This window comes from Anarhichas minor, unplaced genomic scaffold, assembly GCF_050575085.1.
Source record: "Anarhichas minor isolate MPS153535 unplaced genomic scaffold, ASM5057508v1 ptg000002l, whole genome shotgun sequence".
NCBI lineage: Eukaryota > Metazoa > Chordata > Actinopteri > Perciformes > Anarhichadidae > Anarhichas > Anarhichas minor.
Genome location: NW_027466448.1, coordinates 4,761,397 through 4,783,650, shown reverse-complemented (window position 1 = coordinate 4,783,650; position 22,254 = coordinate 4,761,397). Strand labels below are relative to the sequence as shown.

Genomic DNA, 22,254 nt, shown 5'->3' with positions numbered 1-22,254 from the left:
ACCCATTAACCACTAATAAAGCCATGAGTTACAACATTTTAAAGGAAATTGTACCTGAAATTAAAAACCAATATGTGGAGATTTGAGATGAAAATACGAGAGTTTTTTCTTTTAAAATAGGTGATCTGATACTGATAATCAGATTATTTTTGGATTACCATATGTATTAATGTCTTGCTATAATGGACAACAATGGACATGGCTGACCATTTTAATTCTTTAGAAGGAGAGATAAGCTGTGTGTGTGGGGGGGGGGGTCTCAGTTTAGTGTAGTAGTGCTCCACGTGATTCAAGAGTAAAAGCTCCACCTTTTAGGATAAACCAGAGAGGCATCTGTGCGCTGCTGCTGCTGCTGCTGCGGGACAGACGGACAGGACGGGGGTGTGCGGGACTGAGCTCTGCCGCTGCGGGCTTTGGCTTTCAGGATTTTTTATTTTTTTTCCGCCTCCCTTTTGACTATGATTTTCATTTTCCAGCGCTCTGAGGTTGATGCGGGGCTTAGTCCGAAAAGAGGGGACACGCACACAGACAGGTAGCTACTCGCGCGCGGTGTCTTTGCGGTCGCTTTCGTTATGAGACTCTGATGCGCGCGGAGAGAACAGGATGCCCGTCAGCGGCGCCGACTCACTGAAAGCCGGCGCCTTCATCCCGGTGTGCACGGCCGCCTTCCTTCTGGTCGGCTCCACCTCCCTGTTCTTCGTCTTCACGTAAGTGCCAACCCTTCAAAAAAAAAAAAAAAAGGGAAAAAGTTGGTGACATGCCCTGTTGGTTTTGCTCCAGAAAAAAATCAAAATCATCCAGACCCCCATCCCTCATCTCATCCGCCATGCATCAGGTAGCCTGTTCTTTCCTCTGAATGTTTGCATGAGCAAAATGAATAATTTTGGCCCCCTCTCCCTCTCTTGGTTGTCATTAACATGAATATTGTAATATAACTTCTGTTTTTTTTCACTTTTAGTTGATTTTTCAATTTCTAAAAAGCTGCTTAAACCGTTATTTGAAGGACAAATGTACAAAAAGAGCACCGTGTAGTCTTCTTTTCCACTGACTTCACCCTGCTGGCTGACCCACCCGGGGTGGCTAACATCTGACCTGGTTGGCTCTCAGTGTGGACTAGCCTGGGTGCCTGCCCAGGGCACCCTAAGGACTAAGAGTAAGCACAGTTTAGGGGATAAGCCACCCACAATCAACGTGTCAAAGTGTCATTATGACCCACGTGTGTCTTAATTTATAGCTGGAAGAAATCAAATACACACTCTTTGTGTCGAGATCAGACAACCTGTTGGTGAAAAGTGTTGAAATGGTTAATTTTAGCCTCCTTGTTTTGACCTATTTGTGAGGAACTAGTGGGAGGCTGAAATGACTGCACTCAAGCCAACGCTGGTATGCAGGAAAAAAATGAAATATAATATCCCATAATACGCTGGAATCCAATTTGAATGACGACTGTAGGCATGTCAGATTTATCAACATATCTTAAAGGCTTTACATTAAGAAGCACAAAGAAAACAAACAAACAAACAAGCAGACCAGTGTCAGATATTAAAAACCACTCTGATATGCAGTGTTGACTTACAGTTTCAAGGCTCCCACCTAATCAGCTCTATGTCTGTCAGCTGACCCATGACCTCCGTAGCCATATCTGTCCTAGTTTCTCCTGAATTCTCCAGCAGCGCACCGTTTCCACTGGAATTCTGACACCAGATTGGGCGTAGGGGATTAGGGTCCTCTTGCGAATGCCATGTGATCCCCCCCCCCTCCCCCCATCTGGGAAAATGGAGTCTGTGATCTTTGATATGTGATATTTACTTCACTGACTTTCATTATAAATACACATTCATTCAGCAGTTTCAATTGTTTCTATTACATTTACCTTATTTCCTCTTTCATTTCTTTAGTGACAAAAAAAAGCTGAGAGTTATAAATAAAAGCAGAAATATGAGCCCTAGTTTATTGAAACATGTTTTAAGTGAAATTGTATCTAGTCTTTAGTTTATAAGGTATGATTATACCATACCATGGGAGAAGTATATCTAAAATGTTTCTCTACGTTGAGGTGTTTTGTAAAGAAGTGGTTGTAGGTTAGGTATTGATCTACATCATTATTTCTAAAATGTGAAATGACTTTAATCCATTTGGAGCTCTCTCCATAGTATACAAACACATTAACTCTTAATTCACAGCTGTCTAAATGCTGAAGTCATCATGAGGCCTTTGGGATGAAAAGACGGGCTCACGGGCCAGAAAAGGGAGAGAAACCCCCGATGAACCCCGTCTACTCTGTGAAAGAAAAGGAAAAATCAATGACCTGTTGACGTGAGAGATTGAGAAGAGACTGCTTAATTGGGACCGCATTGCTAAACCAGCAAAACCAGGACGCTGCGAATGATTGAACGAACAACTGATGAATCTGCTGCTTCTCATGAGACCAGGGTTGCATTTTAGCTGAAATGACCTGATAACCTAAAACTCTTTCATTAACAGCCCAGTAGAATAGAGCTCATGGCTGAAAAGAATCACCATTTCCAGTGCTTGTGTGCATACATTTGGGTACCCGGAGCGCCTACCAACCCACAAACTATGAGTAAGACAACCCAGTCAGTTCTTTTGTGGGCTGCCTATCAGAAACATGTGATTCAACAAGACATTCCGATTAGCCTCCCCCCCGTCCTATGTCACATGCTGACACCTAAGAATAAACCGCCCCCTAATCCGAATACCTCCAAACTGCGGCTTGAGAACTACCTTTAGATAAGTGCGCCATCATTTCCCATAGACTGGGCTTGGCGCTAAAACACAGAGTTTCAGACAGAGGGTAGAAACAGGTATATTTAGACAAACAGTATGAGACATTAAAGCATGTAAACATGTTCTAGTTGAAACCCCATCAACGTATAAGTAAAGAAAACCTCACTGTCTGACTGACCAGTGAGTCCCTACAAGCATCTTTTGCCCTTATAATCTAGAAGTACGTACAGTAGACCTAAAGGCCGTTCATATCAGCATCTAGCTGAAAATGGGCAGAAGCGCCGTCGACTGCCATGTTTGACCAATAACTCGTTTGATGTCCTTGGCGTCTGCTAAGTCAGCAGCTGCAGCTGGAGTGACTCCCTTCCTCACTATAAAAGCAGAGATGGACAGGTGCCACACTCTGTTCAGCCCCGCCTGGGTAACACTGAGTCAAAGGGACAACGCTTGTCATCTGCCATAACATCACCTTGGCCTTTTCTCTGGTTACTGTGAATCATGGAAACACAAGTGAATGCCATCCAGTCAGGCCTTGTGGGCTTTTGTTTTGTCACTTTTTATATTGATGATACAACTTTCACCCTCAGATTTAAGCATAAACCGTGTGTGTGTGTGTGTGTGTGTGTGTGTGTGTGTGTGTGTGTGTGTGTGTGTGTGTGCATTACTAATGCATGCTTCCATTTCTGTTTCCACTCCGACCTTTATTCTGGAGGCTGTTTTGTTTCCCTTCGTCTGATAAAACTCATCAGTTACCGGTTTCCTGCTTTTGTTCCTCTGACCATGAACTGTTGTTTGGGTTAGTGCTTTAATGTTTTGTGCATTGTTAAACTCAAGCTGGTCGCCTACGCCCCACAAAGGCTGCAGAAAAACGTCCCTTGATAATTAAGCTATGGTTCACTCTGCCCGGATTTGAAAATCTTGCTTATCTACCGAGTAAAACCGTTCAGAATACTGACGTGTTGAAACTAGAAAAGGCAACATCTTCTGAAGAGAAGTATGAAAACTGCCGACAGGTTAGAATGTCGTTCTTTGCATGTGAAATATTGTACCACAGTTGCAGTTTAAGTTAAAACGCTTGAAGCGAGACTATGTAGCCTTTACTGAACACCGGCCGCTGTGGCTTCAAATTGCAATTACAAATTGCTAAATGCTAATACTGCATATACCATAGACTGTATATAAGAAAGTATATATACACACATTAACAGCACAGATAGAGAAGAGTCATTGAATCAATGGACTGACTAATGCTAGCAACACCGCGTTATCTGTCTAAAGTTTTGCTAACATTTGCTAACAGATCATACTAGATGAAGTAAGGCTTCGGCGGCAAAACCCTTGAGTGCATTCAATTCAGTTAGCTTATGAATTCAACTCTTCATTTGCAAGAAGGCAAAAGTGTTCGTATAGTAACCAAATGAGCAGATACTTTATCGTTGTACTCATTTTCTGTACAGTAACGCTGCTAAAGTCGATATGATGGTGCACAGTGAGAACGTTGATAATAATGAAACGCGGATGACAAACACAAGTCACGGATCACGTGAGAAAGGTTGAACCGATGACACTTGAGTGCACGCTAGGAGGAGATTTATTGCACAGTCTGTGGGAATTGATTCAACCCAACTGCTTCCTGTACTGTCGTGTCGTCTACACATCTGACTGATCACACGGCGGTGACGTAACCTATGTAACCTGTGATATTATTTCACTAAAGGAGCGCTGGCTAACGGCGGTAGGGAACTTGTCACTTGACCAACTGTGCAGGTCGTCTGCTGTGCCACTGACCCACTATGAGGATGAGGGCGGCGTGCAGATTGCGAGAGCAGCTTACTGTTCTGTGTGATTTAATACAGCTCTGCCGGGGCTGTTTTCATTAGGTGGGGCTTGTCTTTGCCGCGCTGCAGTGTAATGAACTGTCCCTCCCTGCGGTCCAGATGGCCTCAGGCCGATGATGGAGGCCCACCGTCCACACAGAGGCGTCCATGCTGTAATCCGGTCCACAAAAAAATCAATCAGATGAATTTTTACAGGCTCCCAGTTCACCTTCAGTGTTTCATTTTGCAGCCCTGTCATTTATTTGTAGCAGATTGCATTTGTTATAATACCGTTTTTCTTTCAGTCCCTTGTTCAACCTCCACATCACGTGCAGCGCATTTTCATTCTTTTGAACAAATTGCAAAGGCCTTGGCACATTCGCACAAATGATTATGTACGATTGTCTGCCGGTTCCTACAATGTCAATTGCTTATGTCATGCTGATAAAAATGTATTACACCGGTTCTCTGTTGAATAGTCTAACCCTCCAAATCATCGAGGCATTCGCTCATTGCGTAAGTCGTTTCATGCAAAATGGTTGAACCAGCTGTCATAATATTTTATATGTGACCTAAATTGATGAGTTGTTCTCAGGTGAACCAATGATTAACCATCTCTAACTGTACGGTTACATCTACAGTTTTGTCTAAGTGGCGTTTCCAATGTTTACATTTCTCTTTTTTTCCTGTTTTTCCTTTGTGCCAAGCAGTGGTTTAAAACAGTCTGTAAAGGTGAATCCTGTCAATCTCTTGCAATCAATCTCCCGCATACAGCAGTGTGTGACTTTGTACTATTGGAATTCATACAAGCAACAGAAAAAGGGCAGCCATGTGTATTATCAGTCCTTGTCATTTATTGACAACACGGCTAAGCATTTTGACTATCTTCTTATTCTCAGGGCACTGGCATGTTTATTGACATAAATATTTACTTTTGAGAGACTGATTCGAGAAATGTACCAAAGCTGTAAACTAATTTGGTGAATGCATTGACTTTTGTAATCTATCCGTCTTATCTGGAGAGGAGAAAGAGGAATAACAATCTTATTTCATAGACTCGGGGTGATGATTTATTATTTAGATCTTTTGTAGAATAATGAGAGGAGTGTTTTAACGAACCAGCTCGAGTTACACAGATTAATGATTCTGATCAGCTACGATAGTTTAATCACATGTCAAACACGACCATGTCAAGTGAGAACAACTTTGACACACATCCTCGGGAGAGGGGGGAGGGCTCCTTAATCTTTTTCTCATATATTCACGGCCTCCTCATCATTTCCTTATGCTAAATTTGTTCCAAGTCTACAAAGAAATTCTTGTCCTATTTCCATTTTTTATTCTCATTATCTGTTCTCAGAGGGAGTCATCTGAAGGTATGGGCTACCAGTAGTGAATGGTTTGGATTTCTGTCATGATATCCAGTGTATAGTAATGTAAAGTGTGATATATGGTGACTGCACAGTCTGTATGTTTAGCATCTAATGTGAGGAATCCACAATGCACTGGTCGGACAGAAATGGTCTATAATCCAGAGATCATAATCCAGGGATTACTGGGTTTGCAGCTGGCATGGCATCAGCAGGCGTTCCTCTCGAGGGGGTGGACCCCTCCCCCACAGCCTGAAACCAGCCGGGGGGGGGGTTTGGGGATTGGAGCCTCACTGGGATGAAGTGCATAATTGAGGCAGATGACTCTTAATTTTCGCAGTCTTTTCACTTTCGATAATACTTTTTGTTTCATCACTCATTTGTGTTCACGGTTTACTTTGCCACGGAGTCATAGCTGCATGAAATAAGGCATGAAAAATAGAAGCAGACCCTGGTTATACTGGTGCCATATGGTACATGATTATTGTTTTTCTTTACCTATATTGAGACCGTACCGAAACTGTAAAATGTGATCATTCAAATAGAACATTCCCATACAGTATCTATGTAGGTTAAACATGTGATGTTCAATCAAACACTGTTAATATAATCCAGTGACTCTTTTCCTTTGTAACCTGATTACACTGTCCCTCCCTCTAATCTCACACAGAAGAGATATAATCATACTCGCAGTATTCAGTTCACTATAATTTAGCACGTCCACACACACCGAGTCTGAGGAAGAGTTACACGATTGTTCTCTCGGATTTTAGGCCAATTAGAAAGACGGAACACTCTCGATACTGTGGGAAAAAAACAATAGTTTCACATATATAGTTTATTAGTTTAGAATCATCTAAATTTAATTTGACACCAATTCCACAGTTTTGAATTAATCATCTTTCTTTCGTCTTCTTGCTCATTCAGATTAACGTTTGCTTTTGCTGGACATCTTTAATTATGACTATCTGACTGCTTTTTATTGTCAGTGCAGTGATGATGTGCAAACTTTATTCAAACTGATTCTTTTTTGCAATTCTTGTGAACCTAGGGCTACAAGAATTAACGATTATTTTCATTATTGATTAATCTGCTTATTACTTTCTCAATTAATCAATTAGTTATCTTGTCTATAAATGTCCCAAAATCCACAGATATTCCGTTAACATGTTAACAAACAGAGAAAAGCAGCAAATTCTAACATTTTTCAAGCTGCTACAGGTAAATGTTGTTTTTGCTTTGACTAATCAATTGATTCAGCTCTACACAAACAGAATTTTGAAAGGCTTTTCACAACACAACAGTAATACAACAAGACTGTAATCCTAAACCACCACCAGACAGTCCCTGTCTTTTGTCAGCTTTTTGAATGATATATGAAGATGAAAATACATTTACAGCATTTTAATTGAGTAGTTCGAGTCATTTATGAGGGAAAATTCCAGATATTTGCTGATTCAAGCTTCTTAAATGTGAAGATTTGCATCTTTCGTCTGTTTTACGTATCATTTGTAAACTGAATATATTTGGGTTTGGGACAGTTTGTTGGATAAAACAAGCAATTTGACAACACCACATTGGGAATGAGGAGCATATGATGGGCATCTTTTACTATTATCTGACATTTTACAGATTAAATAATTAATTGATAGTTAGTTGCAGCCCTGAAGTGTCCAGATCTGCCTCATTGTGTGACACGGATCAGAAAGGTGCGTGCCTGCAGGTTGTGGGAGAAACCCCATCATTGAATCCCTGGTTGTGGGCACTGTTTGGACACACACACACACACACACACATGCTTATCTTCCACTGTGAACAATTACTTTTGGGATCCAGTGCTCCCAACAGAATAAATGGGATGAAGATTATCCCTTCAAATCTTTGTTGGAGCCTTGATTTGTGTGTTAACTCAACACAAGGGATGGATACTTAAGTATAAAACCTCTGATTTTACAACGTGAATTCTGCTTCTCATAAACACTCATGTACAGGAAATGTGTTATCATTTTCTTCCTTTTCTTCCTGTGTTTGTATATTTAGATGCCCGTGGCTGGCTGTAAACATCTGCCCTGCTGTGCCGCCATGCTGTGCCATCTTCTTCCTTTTTGTGCTGGCCAACTTCACCATGGCAACCTTCATGGATGCTGGTGTTCTCCCAATGGGTTAGTAATCAAAGTGATGTTATGCGAACAGCGGAAGACTCGTCTTTGTTAATTCGTGGGAGTGTTATTTTTTTACCAGTTTCATTATTCATTTTTGTTTCCCCAGCCAACGAGGACGAGGACAAGGATGATGAGTTCCGTGCTCCGCTGTATAAGAATGTGGATGTGAAGGGCGTCCAGGTGCGGATGAAGTGGTGTGCGTCGTGTCATTTTTACAGGCCTCCGCGCTGCTCCCACTGCAGCGTTTGTGATCACTGTGTGGAGGTTAGTGCATGCACAAAATCTAAAGAGAAGAGACGTGTCATTAGCAGTTTTAAGTAAGAAAACACTACATTCAGGGGAGAAAACTAAACACTTTAAATGGGGATAATGAGTGATAAGAGCGTGGATGGACATATCGGGGGATACAAGTGAGTATAGCGCTGTGAATGAGTGTAGCACTGCGTGTGGGGAAAGTCAATAAAGGGGATTTCTGCAGCGTGAATGATGGACAGAGTGTGATGGAGAGAGATCTCATTAATCAGGTTAATCCTTTTCTCAGATCCCTGGTAGCCTCAGTAGAAATACAATTTGAAAAAGGGTTCAGACTGCATTAAACTAAATGTATTAAGAAAGCAGTTTTCAACAAATGCTTGATTTTCAATGCTGCAAATGAGTTGTTATCTCAGTGTGTCATGCACTTTTTTTTTTTCTGGCTCTTTAATTTGAGTTCTCTTTTCCCACAATTACCCCTCAGGATTTTGACCATCACTGTCCCTGGGTGAACAACTGCATCGGGAGGCGAAACTACCGCTACTTCTTCCTGTTTCTGTTGTCGCTGACGGTTCACATGATCGGCGTCTTCACCTTCGGACTCATATATGTCCTGCACCACAAGGACGAATTATGGAAGCTGCACTGCACTGTCACGTATCCTTATACACACGTGTGTATCTGTGCGTTTCTTCGTGTGAACATATTAAACCGTTATAGTTGAGACTAATTGGAAGCAGTTTTCCTTAACAGTGTGTGCAGTTTGGTAGTGATCAGTATATCAGGGCTGTTTCTTCTCCCGGTCCTGGGTCTCACTGGTTTCCACTTTTACCTGGTGTCCAGAGGACGCACCACCAATGAACAGGTCAGTTTGATTTGATTGAAATCAATAAAGTAGATCTTTAAGACTTAACAATTATGTTATTTTGATATATTGTCTATTATTATCTCCCTAACACATGCTTTTTTAAAATTTGGTATTCTTTTTTTCTACATCTGTACAATAATGAGTTATATCCTGGTGTACTTTAATCTCTTCATGATCCCACAGGTAACTGGGAAGTTCCATGGAGGTGTAAATCCTTTCACGCGAGGTTGTTGCAACAACCTGGAGTATCTGGTTTGCAGCCCAATCTCTCCAAAGTAAGAGACATTTTCTCTTCCTAATCCACCATTTTTTTTTGGAAGCCTTATATCTCACTGGCTGACACCCTGTTTGTCATGTGACACCAGGTACACAGCGAGGCCCCGTAAGAAAACAGTGATCCACGTTCAGCCTCCGTTCCTTAGACCAGAGATTGACAGGCAGAGGCAAATGAAAGTCAGGGACAATGGGATACAGTGTCAGGATCTCCAAAATAAAGTACGCAAAAACAAATTACATGCCAAATTCTAAGGATTGTTACCTCAGTTGTCAAGGGATCAGATCCCTCATGCGTCTCTGTTTTTTTTCTCCTTCCAGCGAACGTCAGCCGGAGCTGTCGAGCTGTCGGACATCAAACAAATGAAAACTCCCCCACCACTGCCACCAAAACCAGATCACGGCCAGCTGAAAAGCCAACTGGCTGTCATGGATGGTAAGATGACACATATACAGTATATATAACCAACCACATATTCATACAGTATACATCCTTGTATAGTGACAAAGATACAGCAACATCAAGGATACATCTAATTCTATAAGATAGCAGAATCAATTAAAGGATATGGATGGTGAGATTTTTGTGGTTGTTGACAATGATCCTACAGACAAGTGTTGTCTGTATAGCCAAAACCGGATAGCACTTATTGCTCTGTGCCTTATCAAGGAGCCACACAGTTGCACTGGGTGACATGTTCCTTCATTATCAATGAGGGCACTGCAGTTTATTTTGAGTCGATCCCACATAGACATGTCGTGGTGCTGTAATTACATACTGACTAGTGCACCAAATGAGTGTTGAACTGCAGCTGAAAGTAGTCCCCAACAAATGCAATATTTCCTCCATTTGAGTAATGTCTCTTTTAAAAAATGTCAATTTATATTTGTGACTTGCCTTTTAAAGATTTACATTTTCAGTCGGGACCAATGGAACGAAATAATTCAACATTGGTTTTGGTCTCCTCATGGAATTTGTTCACAGTAAGAAAAATATAGAATGTCTGTAATCCGTACCTTAACCACAAAGTGTTTTCTTTTCCAGAGATGGGACAGCACACCAAAACTATCATTCCTGTATCCATTCCCACTGTGCCACAGCTCCGGCCTGTCCTGGATGCCATATCAAGACGATCGTCACCTATTCCTCCAGAGCAGGTGCTTTTCAGTCTGATATTAATTTGTTTTATTGTTGGGGCATGAGCCTCATTATCCAAGTCCTGGTTTTGATCCTTGTCTGACGGACATTTCTGTCTGGTTTTTATTGTGTTGTTTAGTTGCTGAAGACATCAGAGCAGCAAGGGAACAACAAAGGCCCTGACGTCCGCTCTGACCCTAAACAAAGCCCTGGGAGAGGCAGCCTGCAGGCCAGCCTTCCTGTCCAGGCCAACACCATCTCCAGCTCGCTGCAGCTCAACTCTCTGACACTCAACACCCGATCTCTCACCCTCAAACACAGCAATCGCCACGGTAGCAAATCCCAGCTACCTGCCATGCATGGTGACGGTTTGGGGTCCAATCCCTCACCGGGGACCATCAGCTCTTCCTGCCTGCTGGCCAACCCCAGCAGCAGCAGCCTCACTTATGATAACCTCATTAACCCTGCAGAGCCTCAGTTCCTGGCTCAGAGAGGGGCTCCTCCAGTCGGCTACCACTCTCACTTTTTGGCTATGGGCATAGATGGGTCTGTGGTGCAGCGGCCCCCTTCTCACGGCTACAGTCCCGTGTTTATGGGCGTCACCAGACAGTCTCCTCAGCATCGGGACCCCTCACCTTCTCTGCAGGGCCGCACCTCAAGGGAGCCCTCACCTTCCTTCCAAGGTTTCACTCAAAGAGACCCTTGTCCGGGTTTTCAAGGGCTGATGGCAAGAGACCTCACATCCCAAAGCGTAACATCACGAGACCTCAGCCCTCCAGGTCTGACGATGCGGGATAAGACCTCTCAAAGTCTACGAGACAGCCTTCGCGATCTTGGCCCACAGGGTTTGACACCTCAGAAGTCTGCAGCTGTACGCTATGACTTTTCAAAAACCATCATGGCATCAATCCACGAGAGACGAGAGGTGGAGGAGAGGGATAGGATGCTGCGTCTCCAAGCCAGATCCCAGGCCCTGTATGGCCCAGATGTGGGGATCTATGACATCCCCAGCAGGAGGAGTCTACCACCAGACAGCATCCGACCTCCGGGCTCCCGTGGACCAACTCCTCCAGCCTACGGCTCCAGGGAGTTCCTGATGAGTACAGGCATCCTCGGTTATGGCATGAGGACCTCACCTCTCTCCAGCTCCTCCACGTCGTCTCTGACTCGAGGCCCGAAAACCTCCAGCTCTCCTCTGCAGAGCAGCAGCAGCAGCAGCCTGCAAAGCAAAGGCAGGTCTTCTTCTCCGGCTTACTGCCATCCTGACAGACAGACTCAACCCCTCCCTTCCTCTACAGCCACTCTGCCTCGCTTACCCTCCTCCTCCACCTCCTCCGCCCTCTCGTACGCCTCCTATGCCACCGCGAAACGATCCTCGCTCCCATACTCCTCTGAGGGGAAGGACTCAGTCACCCTGGGAGCCCTGAAATAATAAAAAAATACTCAATGTCTCTGATGGTGTGAATGAATCATCTATGCAGTGTTAGTCTCAGTCTTCACAGCTCCAAAATACTTTGTAAATACGAGGCCATATGGGACTTTACTGTGTGGGAGGGAGAATACACAGTAATGGATGAACTTAGAAATATTCTTGAAAATGTCATGCAAGTTTGACAAATCCGAAAAACGGTGAATCTCAGGATAGTCGTGCCTCCTCTTACAGACATAGCGAGCTCTATAAACTCAGTCAAAGCAGAAGAGCTATGTGAAGAATACATTTTAACTTATTATCTGTTTGTATGTGTTTTGATATTGCTTTTGTGACACGATGTAATACCATATCATTTAATATTTCTCCCGCTGCAAAATACCCATTTTAATAGAATTTTGTAGTTGTTTATATGAATAAACTTATTTTGTAATTTTCATTTCCGTTTTTTCCGTTATTTTCTTGTGTGAATGGCTACCAATGAAGGCCCCTGTGCAGGGCTACAATGGAGTTTGATGAAATTGTGACTGAGGCTTTACATATTGAAAACACCAGCTGTTCGAAGCAGCCAAAGAAAAAAAGCATTTTATTGTCGGTTATTAATCTTGCTTCAAAGATACTATACTTACGCTACATTTTCTTTCCCGAATCCAAGATCATTTCAGCTCATAACTCAAAAGATGACATGCTTTATGGAGATAGTCTAAATGCACTTTCTGTCACTTCCATTTAAAACTGTTGCAGTGCATACATTTGTAGAGCAGTGATGATAGTACTGCTGGTGAAATTATGACTTGTAATGGGAATGATAATGACATATAACACTGGTGCATTGATTCACTAGTTCTGCAATGACAGTTTTTACATTGATTTTGTGTATGGCACCCTCTAGTGAACCGTTTGAGAAGGTGGTTGGTTTGTTTTTGTTTAAAATGTCAGAAAACAGCGTGTTGCAAGTAATGGAAAAGACCAGAGAGGCACTATAGTGAGACCTATATTCCAAAAGGTTCATTTCACACAAATGTTTATTATCACTGCAGGCAGTTCACATTAAAATAATAAGAAAAATCAAGAATAATATAAAAACCGCATAAGGCATACATCTTCGTTCTACCTTTTTTAAATTTAATCAAGAGAAGAAAAGCATCTGTATGAAGTATTTTTTCATGGTCAGATGAGGAATGCAGGGTTGCATTTTGTGTTTTTCTTTTTCAAACCGCTTCAAACGTCTCCTCTTCTGGCTGGCCTTCAGTCTAACGACAGGCTCGTGAGTCATTCAGGGGCTTTGTGACAGAAATATTTCTAATTACCTTGAGCCGTGATCGACAATCACACATTTTTGTTTTGGCAATAAATGACGAGGCTTGACACTTTGAGGTTGGAGCTTTTTCATGCGAGTTATTGTTGCACTTAACCTAGCAGGTGGGAAGTGAAGATTTGACAACAGGAAAGCATGAAAGGATTGAGTAATTTCAACTTTTTGGCAGAAATTTACAACGCAGCTGAATAACTGACAGATCTCACACCAGAATGGTAAATTGGGATGTAAAAACAACTCACTTGTACAGGCTTAGTTAAGACCTGACAACAACAAAAGATGTGGCGCATGAACAAAAAAAAAAGCCTCACAGTTAGAGTGCCAGAGAGCAACAAGTGAAGTGTAAACAACATTGTTCAGGACTCATCGGAGCAGCTGTTCTTGCCAAAAATGTTTCACAAGATTGCAGATTACACGACACATTCTTTTCACTCAAAAGATTGTGCAAACGAGTAATTCAGAGAAGTGAGATGAGGACAATACCAGGGCCTTTAAAGCATCATTAGATACCAAGAGGGACGGAAACAAGCTGCAATTCATACGAGTCGTTGACGTCCTCTACTCGAGTATGTGAGCCAGAGCTCAATGGATTTTTTTAAGTGTTGTTTTATTTCTAATCTATCATTTTCTTTTTGCAGGGAAAGTATGCAGCATCGACCACAAACCACTGCGATCATTGACTACAGCAATTTGCAACACCTGTCTTTATTTTAAAAAAGACCTCGTGAGAAGCACCTGATCTCTCATTACTACATGTGGGATCCAACTTCAATTTGGAATTAAAAGTATCCTGTTTGTTAAAGGGACAGCTTCCCAGTTTTTCACATGCTCACATGTATAGGCCTACACTGAAACAGTTTTTGGGCCTTGCAAATGTTCCTCGTTCCTCGACCTGAATGTGAGAGAAGTTTTTCTCCTCCCAAAAAAGGGGCTTCCAAGCGTTCTCCATGAGTGGATGAATGTATGTCTACATTAAGCCAAAAAACATATTTTTCTCCTGGTTTCAGTCCTCCAAAACAATGTTTTCCTCCCAAAATGTTACTTTTCCAAAACGGTCCTCACAGTGCATGCATCTTAAAACAGGAAATAGATTGGCAAACTGTGAATGAGAGCATGATTATAATGTGTTTTCTTAACTCGTAGACTGTTATGTCTCTTGCTCTGGAGTCTCTTATTATTCTCTTGTAATGTTGAAGTTATTGTTGTTTGTCTCAGGGAGGTATTGGTGCTGAACTGTTGAAATTACTCTCTTATTTCAAATCCAACACAATCCAACATTTTACAATTCAGTGTTCACATCCATATATAATCACTGCTTGACTTTTTCCTGTTCTTGCACAAGCTAGTGCTGTAGAAATGATTGTATGTCGGGATAGACATTTGGGATGTTCTTCTGTTGTTTTTCTTCCTTGCACTCTTTCTTGTTGTTTTCTTGCTGCTCTCCTTCCTCCCCCTCATCCATCTTAGTTCCTGGAGCCAGAGGTAAAATGGTAATGACGGTAATGATAAGGCTGCTGTGCAATGAGGGAATTGCAGGTCGTTGGATCAAAAGTATTCTGTGCAAAAGTGTCTGAGAAGCCCTCCGTCTTACATGCTATTTTTAACAATTTGCCACCATATCAAATTCGTTTTAGAAGAGACTGTTTGCCTCATACTCTACATTTGTCTCAAATATGTCTCAAGCTGGAAGTATGCTACTTTAGCAATGCCCGATATATAAATCACAACATCTGGTAGTTTTGCATTATAAACATTAGACATTTCTTAATGTAATTATTTTTTAAAGTCAAAACTGATGCCAACATTATTTACATAAATAAATGAAAATACAATAAAAAAGGCTATACATATACATCCTATAGTTTTGTGCAATAAAAATGAAGAAAAAAAAACTTTTTATGGAAATGGTGGTCAGTGTCTGTGGTTGATTGGAGACAACTGGTTAACCCTGAAGGTTACCTGAACAAGAGATACATATTTAACTTTTATTTCCAGACACATGAATACAACAAAAACAAATACAACAAAAACTAAACTGAACTAAAGTCAACCTTCTTGGCCACAGCGTATATGTCTTGTGGACCAAAACTACATTTGCAGGTACGTTTTTCAGGTGTTTAATGAGTTGTAGCTGAGCAGCCAACTAGCTAGCTAACTAGTCTTTAAACTGACGTTAGCCGTGCATGTTTCCCCTGTGAATGTGTGTTTGGTGGCTCATTTAACAAGCTTGGTTCGATTAAATTTAGTGTGTCATAGTCATTCCAGTGGGCCAGCATGCACAATACCAGGGCCCTGTTATATACTGTGCTTAAACTAAACAGGGTCATAATTAATGTAATTAGTTACACCTGTATGTAACTCTTCAAGTGGTAAAATCAGGCGGAAACCTCCGGTTCGGCCGAGTGAAACCAATGCGGAAGTGTCTTAAAAACCTGCATCCCCTCTACTGAACAGCAGGGGGCGACTCCTCCGGTACAAAATGAAGTCAGATTGTATGGAAGTCTATGAGTAAATTACCCTCACTTCATTTATTACCTCAGTAAACATTGTAAACTGTATCTTTTAATGTAAGATAATATGATTTCGTATTAGAAAGAAAGAAAACCACTTGAACACAGACGAGGACTGTGATTTTGTCCACCATGGACAAACTACGGATCTCTTCATGGCCATGTGGACAGGAAGAAATAAATACTGCAACTTGAAAAAATGTGAAGTTACGCTTTAAAAAACGTTCAAGACAGATATCTGAAAATCAGTATCACTTGATACCAAAGGTTGTAAACTGAGATTTTTTTAAACTTTTAGTAATTTGGGTTAACTGACCCTTTAAAGCCTTTAAAAACATTACACTGAAGCAAATACTTTATCCTTTTACCTAAAGCTAATGTGTGGCTACAAACCTCTGATCACCTTTGGTCTTCAGTTCAGACATAGGGATCACCAAAAGGTTTGTGTTGTCTCAAATTAAACCTAACAATGGTAATAATATTCATTTATCAACATAGCAATCAATGATTACTGTCCAATAGTTCAATCGTATTTCAGTTCTGCCTCTGGATCACAGATTATTCCGCGTTGCCATGGTTCTTCTTGCATAGCTGCATGATATTATGGTAAACAGAGCAATAAAAAAAGAGGATTCATCTGAGGAATATGTACTCATAATAACCTCTTGACTCGAGTTGATTTCATTCGGATCAATCTCCAAGTCACCTAAATATTTCATGATACTTCTAAAGATGCTGGAGATTGACCTACATTTGTGCCACTGACTCTCTCTGTAGCAGCGTGTGTGTCTCTTTCTCTCAGCTCATTGATATGCCTGATCATCAGAGGCATTGCTGAACTGGCTGATTGTCATTTCAGCTGCAGTGCCACTGATGCATTTCACTCCCTCCCTGGGCTCCCTGTTGGTGTGATTAAGCACTTGCTGCAGTCACACTTGACAAAGAGGAGTTGGATTAATAGCACCCTGGTTTTCCCCCTCAGAGGCTGCTTATTTTATACTATTTACATTATTTATCAAATCACAGAGAAGGGATGCATTGTAGTGCCGCTTCAGGAGAACTTGTTCCTCTATATGGACAGTCCTGACTTGTAGCTATTGCTGTTCATATAGCTCACCAAGGGGGTGCAGCAGTAAGTCGATGAAAGTCAGGACGTCAGGTGCTTTGTCATTTATAGTCTGAGGGCAAACTCTCAATCTGACTGGATCCTTTCATTCAATCTAATCAAGCAAATTGGTATTACATATATGTCCTCTGTCTATTTGAATATGGAAATTAAACTTGCCCTTTCTCTTCTGAAGTGGAATTTGGTGACCTTTTCTGGTATTTCCACTGCTATTTTGCACTCTGTGTGATGGCGCCATTTGGAATATATGCAGCATTCAACTCACTGCTGGCACCGATTTCTTATTTTTCTTTTTGTTTTGTAAACTCATGATAGATGTTTTGTCTCCGCGTTAAACTGAATTAGCCTCAGCTCCGCATGCCATCCTGAACAGAGCAGAGGTGGGCAGCGTTGGGGTTTGATTAGGACACAAATCTGCACTGACTGTGCCTCTGTGTGGCAGAGTCCACAGAAAAAAAGGATGTGAAATGCCCCCGCTGAGCACCAAAGGCCGTGGGTATTTAATTGCGATTCAGCAACATACACGCTGTAATGTAATATGTCCTTTTCTATGTGGGTGTTTGTTGACAGATCCTGTGTATTGCACTTTACCGTTCCCCCTCTGTTCATCTCAGTGTGTTTGGATAATGGGCAGCAGTAATTGCATTCATCTCTGTCACATGGTAGTGCCATGTTACTATCCAGTCATTGTGGTGATGACAGCTGCAGCAAAACAGCATTTACACATGAAGCTGAGGTGTGTGTGGTTGCGGATATATGCGCTTGTTTTGCTCTTTCAAATGTGTCAATACACTGAGTAGAACAGGATTTATTCGTGCTTGCTGTTTACATGGAGAAAATTGTTTGTGTGTGTGTGTGTGAAGGGTATCAGGTCAGGCAATAGGAGCAGAGAATAAATCACAGACTGTAGGAAAGCAACTAAATGAAAACATTTTCTGGTATAATAGGTGTCCAGGTAGACTGTAAGTGAACATGTCCTTCGGTAAAAAAAACAACCCCCCCAAAACGTGGTCTGAGTTATAACATTTTAATCCCAACACAGAGTTTCCTTGGTGGCATCAACACAGTATGCAGGGTAGTCGCTACAGTGGATGCCTTTAAGGATTTTGTCCTGTATTTTTTATTAGTTAATAAAGAGATAGTAAACACCAGAGAGTGCTATGAAATATAGTGGAGAGAGAGAGGGTGATAACATTCAAAAATGGCCTACAGCCCAGGATGTTGAACGCGCATGAATACAAAATATTTAGCTGGCTTATGCATGTCAGTCTATGCAGCTTCCCGACTTGGTGATTTTACAAAGGACATCTTTTTTTCCCCAATTTATCTGTTTATGCAGAATTAAATGAACACATACGTTGAATTTTCTTCATACACTGCACTGAATAGCTCTTTAAATCCCTGGAAGGGTTTAACTGTTTCAGGCTTTTGCTTCCTCCTACAAAGGGGTCCTTGCTGGTTGTTTAGATTTTAGCCTGTAAAGCAACATAGAATGTGGAATGTGTAGAATTGATCTGACCCGTATACACAGAACAATGAGCTGTCTCCTCTCCAGCACTGATTAGGCACAGGTTGATAACACATGAGCTTCTCATACTGGACTTTAAACAGGGCTCTTAACCTGGCTGACATTGTCACTCTCACTACAGTATCTGTGTTTGGACACAAACAAGGCAATAGCCTACTATTTCTTTAAGAATTGTCTGTGCAGTGGTTTTGGAGCAACACTGCACAAGTTGCAGAAACGATAACGGGGAAATGGAGGAAGAGAGAGCAACACCATGGGTGCCGAAGGTTACATGAAGTAACTTCCAAGTTTTTTTTACATTTACAGTCGGTGTGCAGAGGCTGTCTGCTTGATATCTTCCATGTGTGTCACACGTGCATACAGTATAAAAACAAAAAAGTCAGCAGGTTCTGGAGACTCTGTTATGGTGTGAGATGTGTTCCTGGTAGGGTTTAAGACTGCTGAATAAATATAATTCCCGTACTGTAGGCCCATGCAAATGCCTTGAAGCTAAAAGCAATACAGTGAAAATGACAAAGCCTGCAGGCAAGACACGCCGACACGCTGGAAGATGAGTGCGTATAAGGTGAATACAGACTCTTTGTGACACAGCATCAAAGATCTATACAGCTGACATTTTGTAGAATTAAGTGCCATAAACTCCAAGGTAATTTCCGAAAATGTACACCCTGTGGAAATGTCAATAAATTCAGAATAATTCATTTTAAGTACAAAAGGTTTCATCCATCATCAGTGACATTTTCAGTTCTCGCACTAAGGTTTTATTCCCCGCTATCTCACACTGACCCTCAATCACATGTGTGGGTTTCTTTTTAGTTTTTACTTTACTTCTTGCTTGTTTTGATGCACTCCTGCCAAGCTATTGGGAGAGGACGATCGGATATTTAAAATCTGATTATGTAAATTTATTTCGGACGGAGTTGCTTGATCAACCTTGATCTTAAAAGCAGTTGTCACAGTGGCTGTTGAGAGTTTACAGTGTTAAAAAACACTACATATGTCACCTTACATTGTCATTTAAAAGTTCCTTCATCACTATATATTCATCACTATATATACTGTACATATATATATATATATATGTACAGTATATATATGTATATATATGTATATATACAATTTTTATGACCTAATGATTGAAATAAGCCATTACAATGTCGCACAGGAATGTTGATGTACCACGAAAATGTTCCCCTTATTCACAGACATCTTTCCCAATGTAAGTCCATGGGGAGAAGTCCTTTTGGGCCTAATGGTGTCACGTGACCTGGGAGTTGTCATTCCACGGTTGGCCACTATGTCTAATTGCCTTCAAAGCCTGGCGCTCTTCCTGGGGGCTTGGTTGGGAACTGCTGCGGTCTACTACTGCGGCTTCTCTCTGGCTCTGCAGGTTGATGATATTTGAGGACACCTGACGATTGAGTCGACTTTTTCAATTCACTCCTTTTGTTAACCGTCACAGTGGCTGGTAAGTTGATTAAATGTACCCACCACAGGGGCTAATTTCTAACCCTGTTGTAGGGAGCAATGGAGAATATTATTAAACCAGGAAGAAAGGGTGGGACACAGAGAAAAAGTTGCAATTACAAATCTGTCTGTTACTTCAGCACCACGGACAGTGACATGGATTGTTCAATACACTGCACAGTTAGGCTACTAATATTTCAGAGCCATTGTCAGCGCCATACTTTTAAGTTACACAAACCTCAGTCAGAGCGTTTCTTTCTTTTTTCAATTGTTCCCAATAAGAGGTCGTATGCGGCCTAGAGACAAAGCGCTTTCTGACTTTTTTGGGCGGCCACTCCGATCGTTCTAATTGGAAATCTCTGAACTTTCCAGAAAGGCACTGGTGATGTCACTATCCCGCCCTTCCTTATCTTAGATGTAACACTGGTAGCCAAAAATCGCTTGGAGCGCATTTTTGATGAAGCGCTGGGATAAGCGCTCCCCAGTATACTAAACGGACAAACACGCACCCTAAAGCATCAATGAGTCAGGCATAACATATTCAACTAAACAACCCCAATGCCCCCGCAAGCTCTGCTACTAGAGGATGGCGAGGGGGGATGACCGGTTAACATGGGGCATTTTAGTCATTTAGTCACTAGACATGCATACACATACATACATGCACACATATACATACATACAGACTGACTCCTTGCGTTTTAGTTAGATGTCATAGATTATATCGTATTTCTTTATGTCGGCATTGGATAGCTTTGTTCATGTTCCCCTTGTATTTCTGTTGGATATTCACTTTTCTAAATTAAATTTAGTGAAAAAAAAGTAAAAATATCAAGCAGTTAAAATATACCTAGTGTGATAAAAATGCTCTGGTGTCTGTCAGTGACCCAAAACCATTAAGACACTTAATGTCCGTATTTTCCATTTAATGGAACTTGGAGTGTGGAGATGAAACGGTGGGAGAGCCGTGAACAGCAGTAATCATTTTTGGAACAAATGGATCCGTGTTTGCATGTCAGTAAATCTTTCTAACGTGAAAAAATGCCTTTTCATGGACGTTGCATTGATTTCACTAAGCTCTTCACTTTGAGGGAGCTTTTTAACTGATTCAATAATGAATAATTTAATCACTTATTTCAAGAAATTCAAGGTTCTTTTTGAAGTGCTTCTTCACCGGTTTCTGTTGCTACTGTACTGATGTGAACAATATCACCAACAAGGGATTTCATCAAATGAAAATGAGAAAAGGCTGACTGCAGTTTTTTTTTTAAAGCGAACACCTTTTATATTTTAAAGGTCTGTTTCATTAAACCACTTGGCTCAGTCTATTAGCAAAGTTTAGACAAATCGAGATGATACAACTACTGCAGAGGCCAATGAGGATTTCTAAATGCGCCAGGATCAATGACATTGAGGGGTGCTCTGAAATCTATAAACTAGACAGTCGATAGAGAGCACTGGTCTGGGGATGATAGCAGATCATGATCTAGTACTTCTTAGTCGAGTGGAGCAGTGGATTTTGTCTCAGCTCATGTTATTATTTCAGACTCATTTAAAAAAAAAGATGTATTACCTGCCACAGCGAATAAGAGCCAGGAGCTCACAAAAAACAACCACAGTGAGTGATTCTACATTTTATGGTGACGACATCCCAAAACAACCGGTGGAGCACTCGCCTATCAAACCCTTGTTTACATGAATCCTTCTTTGGTTTTATTGCTACGCTTGTTCCATACAACAATGCTGTGAAGAGGTGCTGGGAGAAGATTCGTGGGCAGACAGTGATGGGTGGTGAAAAGGGTTTCATTTGTTCGGTACATTTTGCGGAACAAAGCTGCTTCAGTATGGAGTTTGTCTCTCTGTCTGGTGCTGCATAGTGTTCATGCAGCTTCCCATCCCTCGCCCTTTATTATGCTGCACATGGGTGACATAGGACCGAACTAGTGCGGGCTGCTCCAGCTGCATCTACTTGTGAGCCCACAGGGAATGGTGTGTGTGTGTGTGTGTGTGTGTGTGTGTGTGTGTATGTGTGCATGTGTGTACCTGCGCAGCAAGGCTGCCAGAAAATATGGGTAGAGCACATGATTGCAGGGCTCTGCACTTACCTCAGCTATTCACAGGCTCAGCATCACACAGTTGATTCAGCACCTTGCTAATAGCGCACACATTAACTGCAGCACAGATCAGAGGAGGAGTGCAATAATGAGAGAGAGCCCGGCATTTATTGCTTCTCTGTGCGTGTGTGTGT

At 41.6% G+C, this 22,254-nt stretch overlaps 1 protein-coding gene across 1 annotated transcript; it reads left to right on the top strand.

Annotated features, from left to right (window-relative positions):
• The first annotated feature begins 255 nt into the window (after nucleotides 1-255).
• zdhhc8a (zDHHC palmitoyltransferase 8a) lies at nucleotides 256-12,060 on the top strand. Its single transcript, XM_076099239.1, has 10 exons — nucleotides 256-707; nucleotides 7,976-8,097; nucleotides 8,204-8,361; nucleotides 8,834-9,006; nucleotides 9,112-9,214; nucleotides 9,401-9,492; nucleotides 9,583-9,712; nucleotides 9,812-9,926; nucleotides 10,536-10,648; nucleotides 10,768-12,060. Exons 1-10 carry the CDS (start codon nucleotides 604-606, stop codon nucleotides 12,058-12,060), a joined length of 2,403 nt encoding a protein of 800 aa, XP_075955354.1. The 5' UTR covers nucleotides 256-603.
• The last annotated feature ends 10,194 nt before the right edge of the window (nucleotides 12,061-22,254 follow it).

What these genes read in the sequence shown, in the direction of transcription:
- zdhhc8a (XM_076099239.1), top strand. Translation starts at nt 604, where the DNA reads ATGCCCGTCAGCGGCGCCGACTCACTGAAAGCCGGCGCCTTCATCCCG. An exon ending in AAGCTGCACTGCACTGTCAC is followed by an intron (nt 9,007 to 9,111) that starts GTATCCTTATAC and finishes CAGTGTGTGCAG; the next exon opens with TTTGGTAGTGATCAGTATAT. An exon ending in GTCAGGATCTCCAAAATAAA is followed by an intron (nt 9,713 to 9,811) that starts GTACGCAAAAAC and finishes TTCTCCTTCCAG; the next exon opens with CGAACGTCAGCCGGAGCTGT.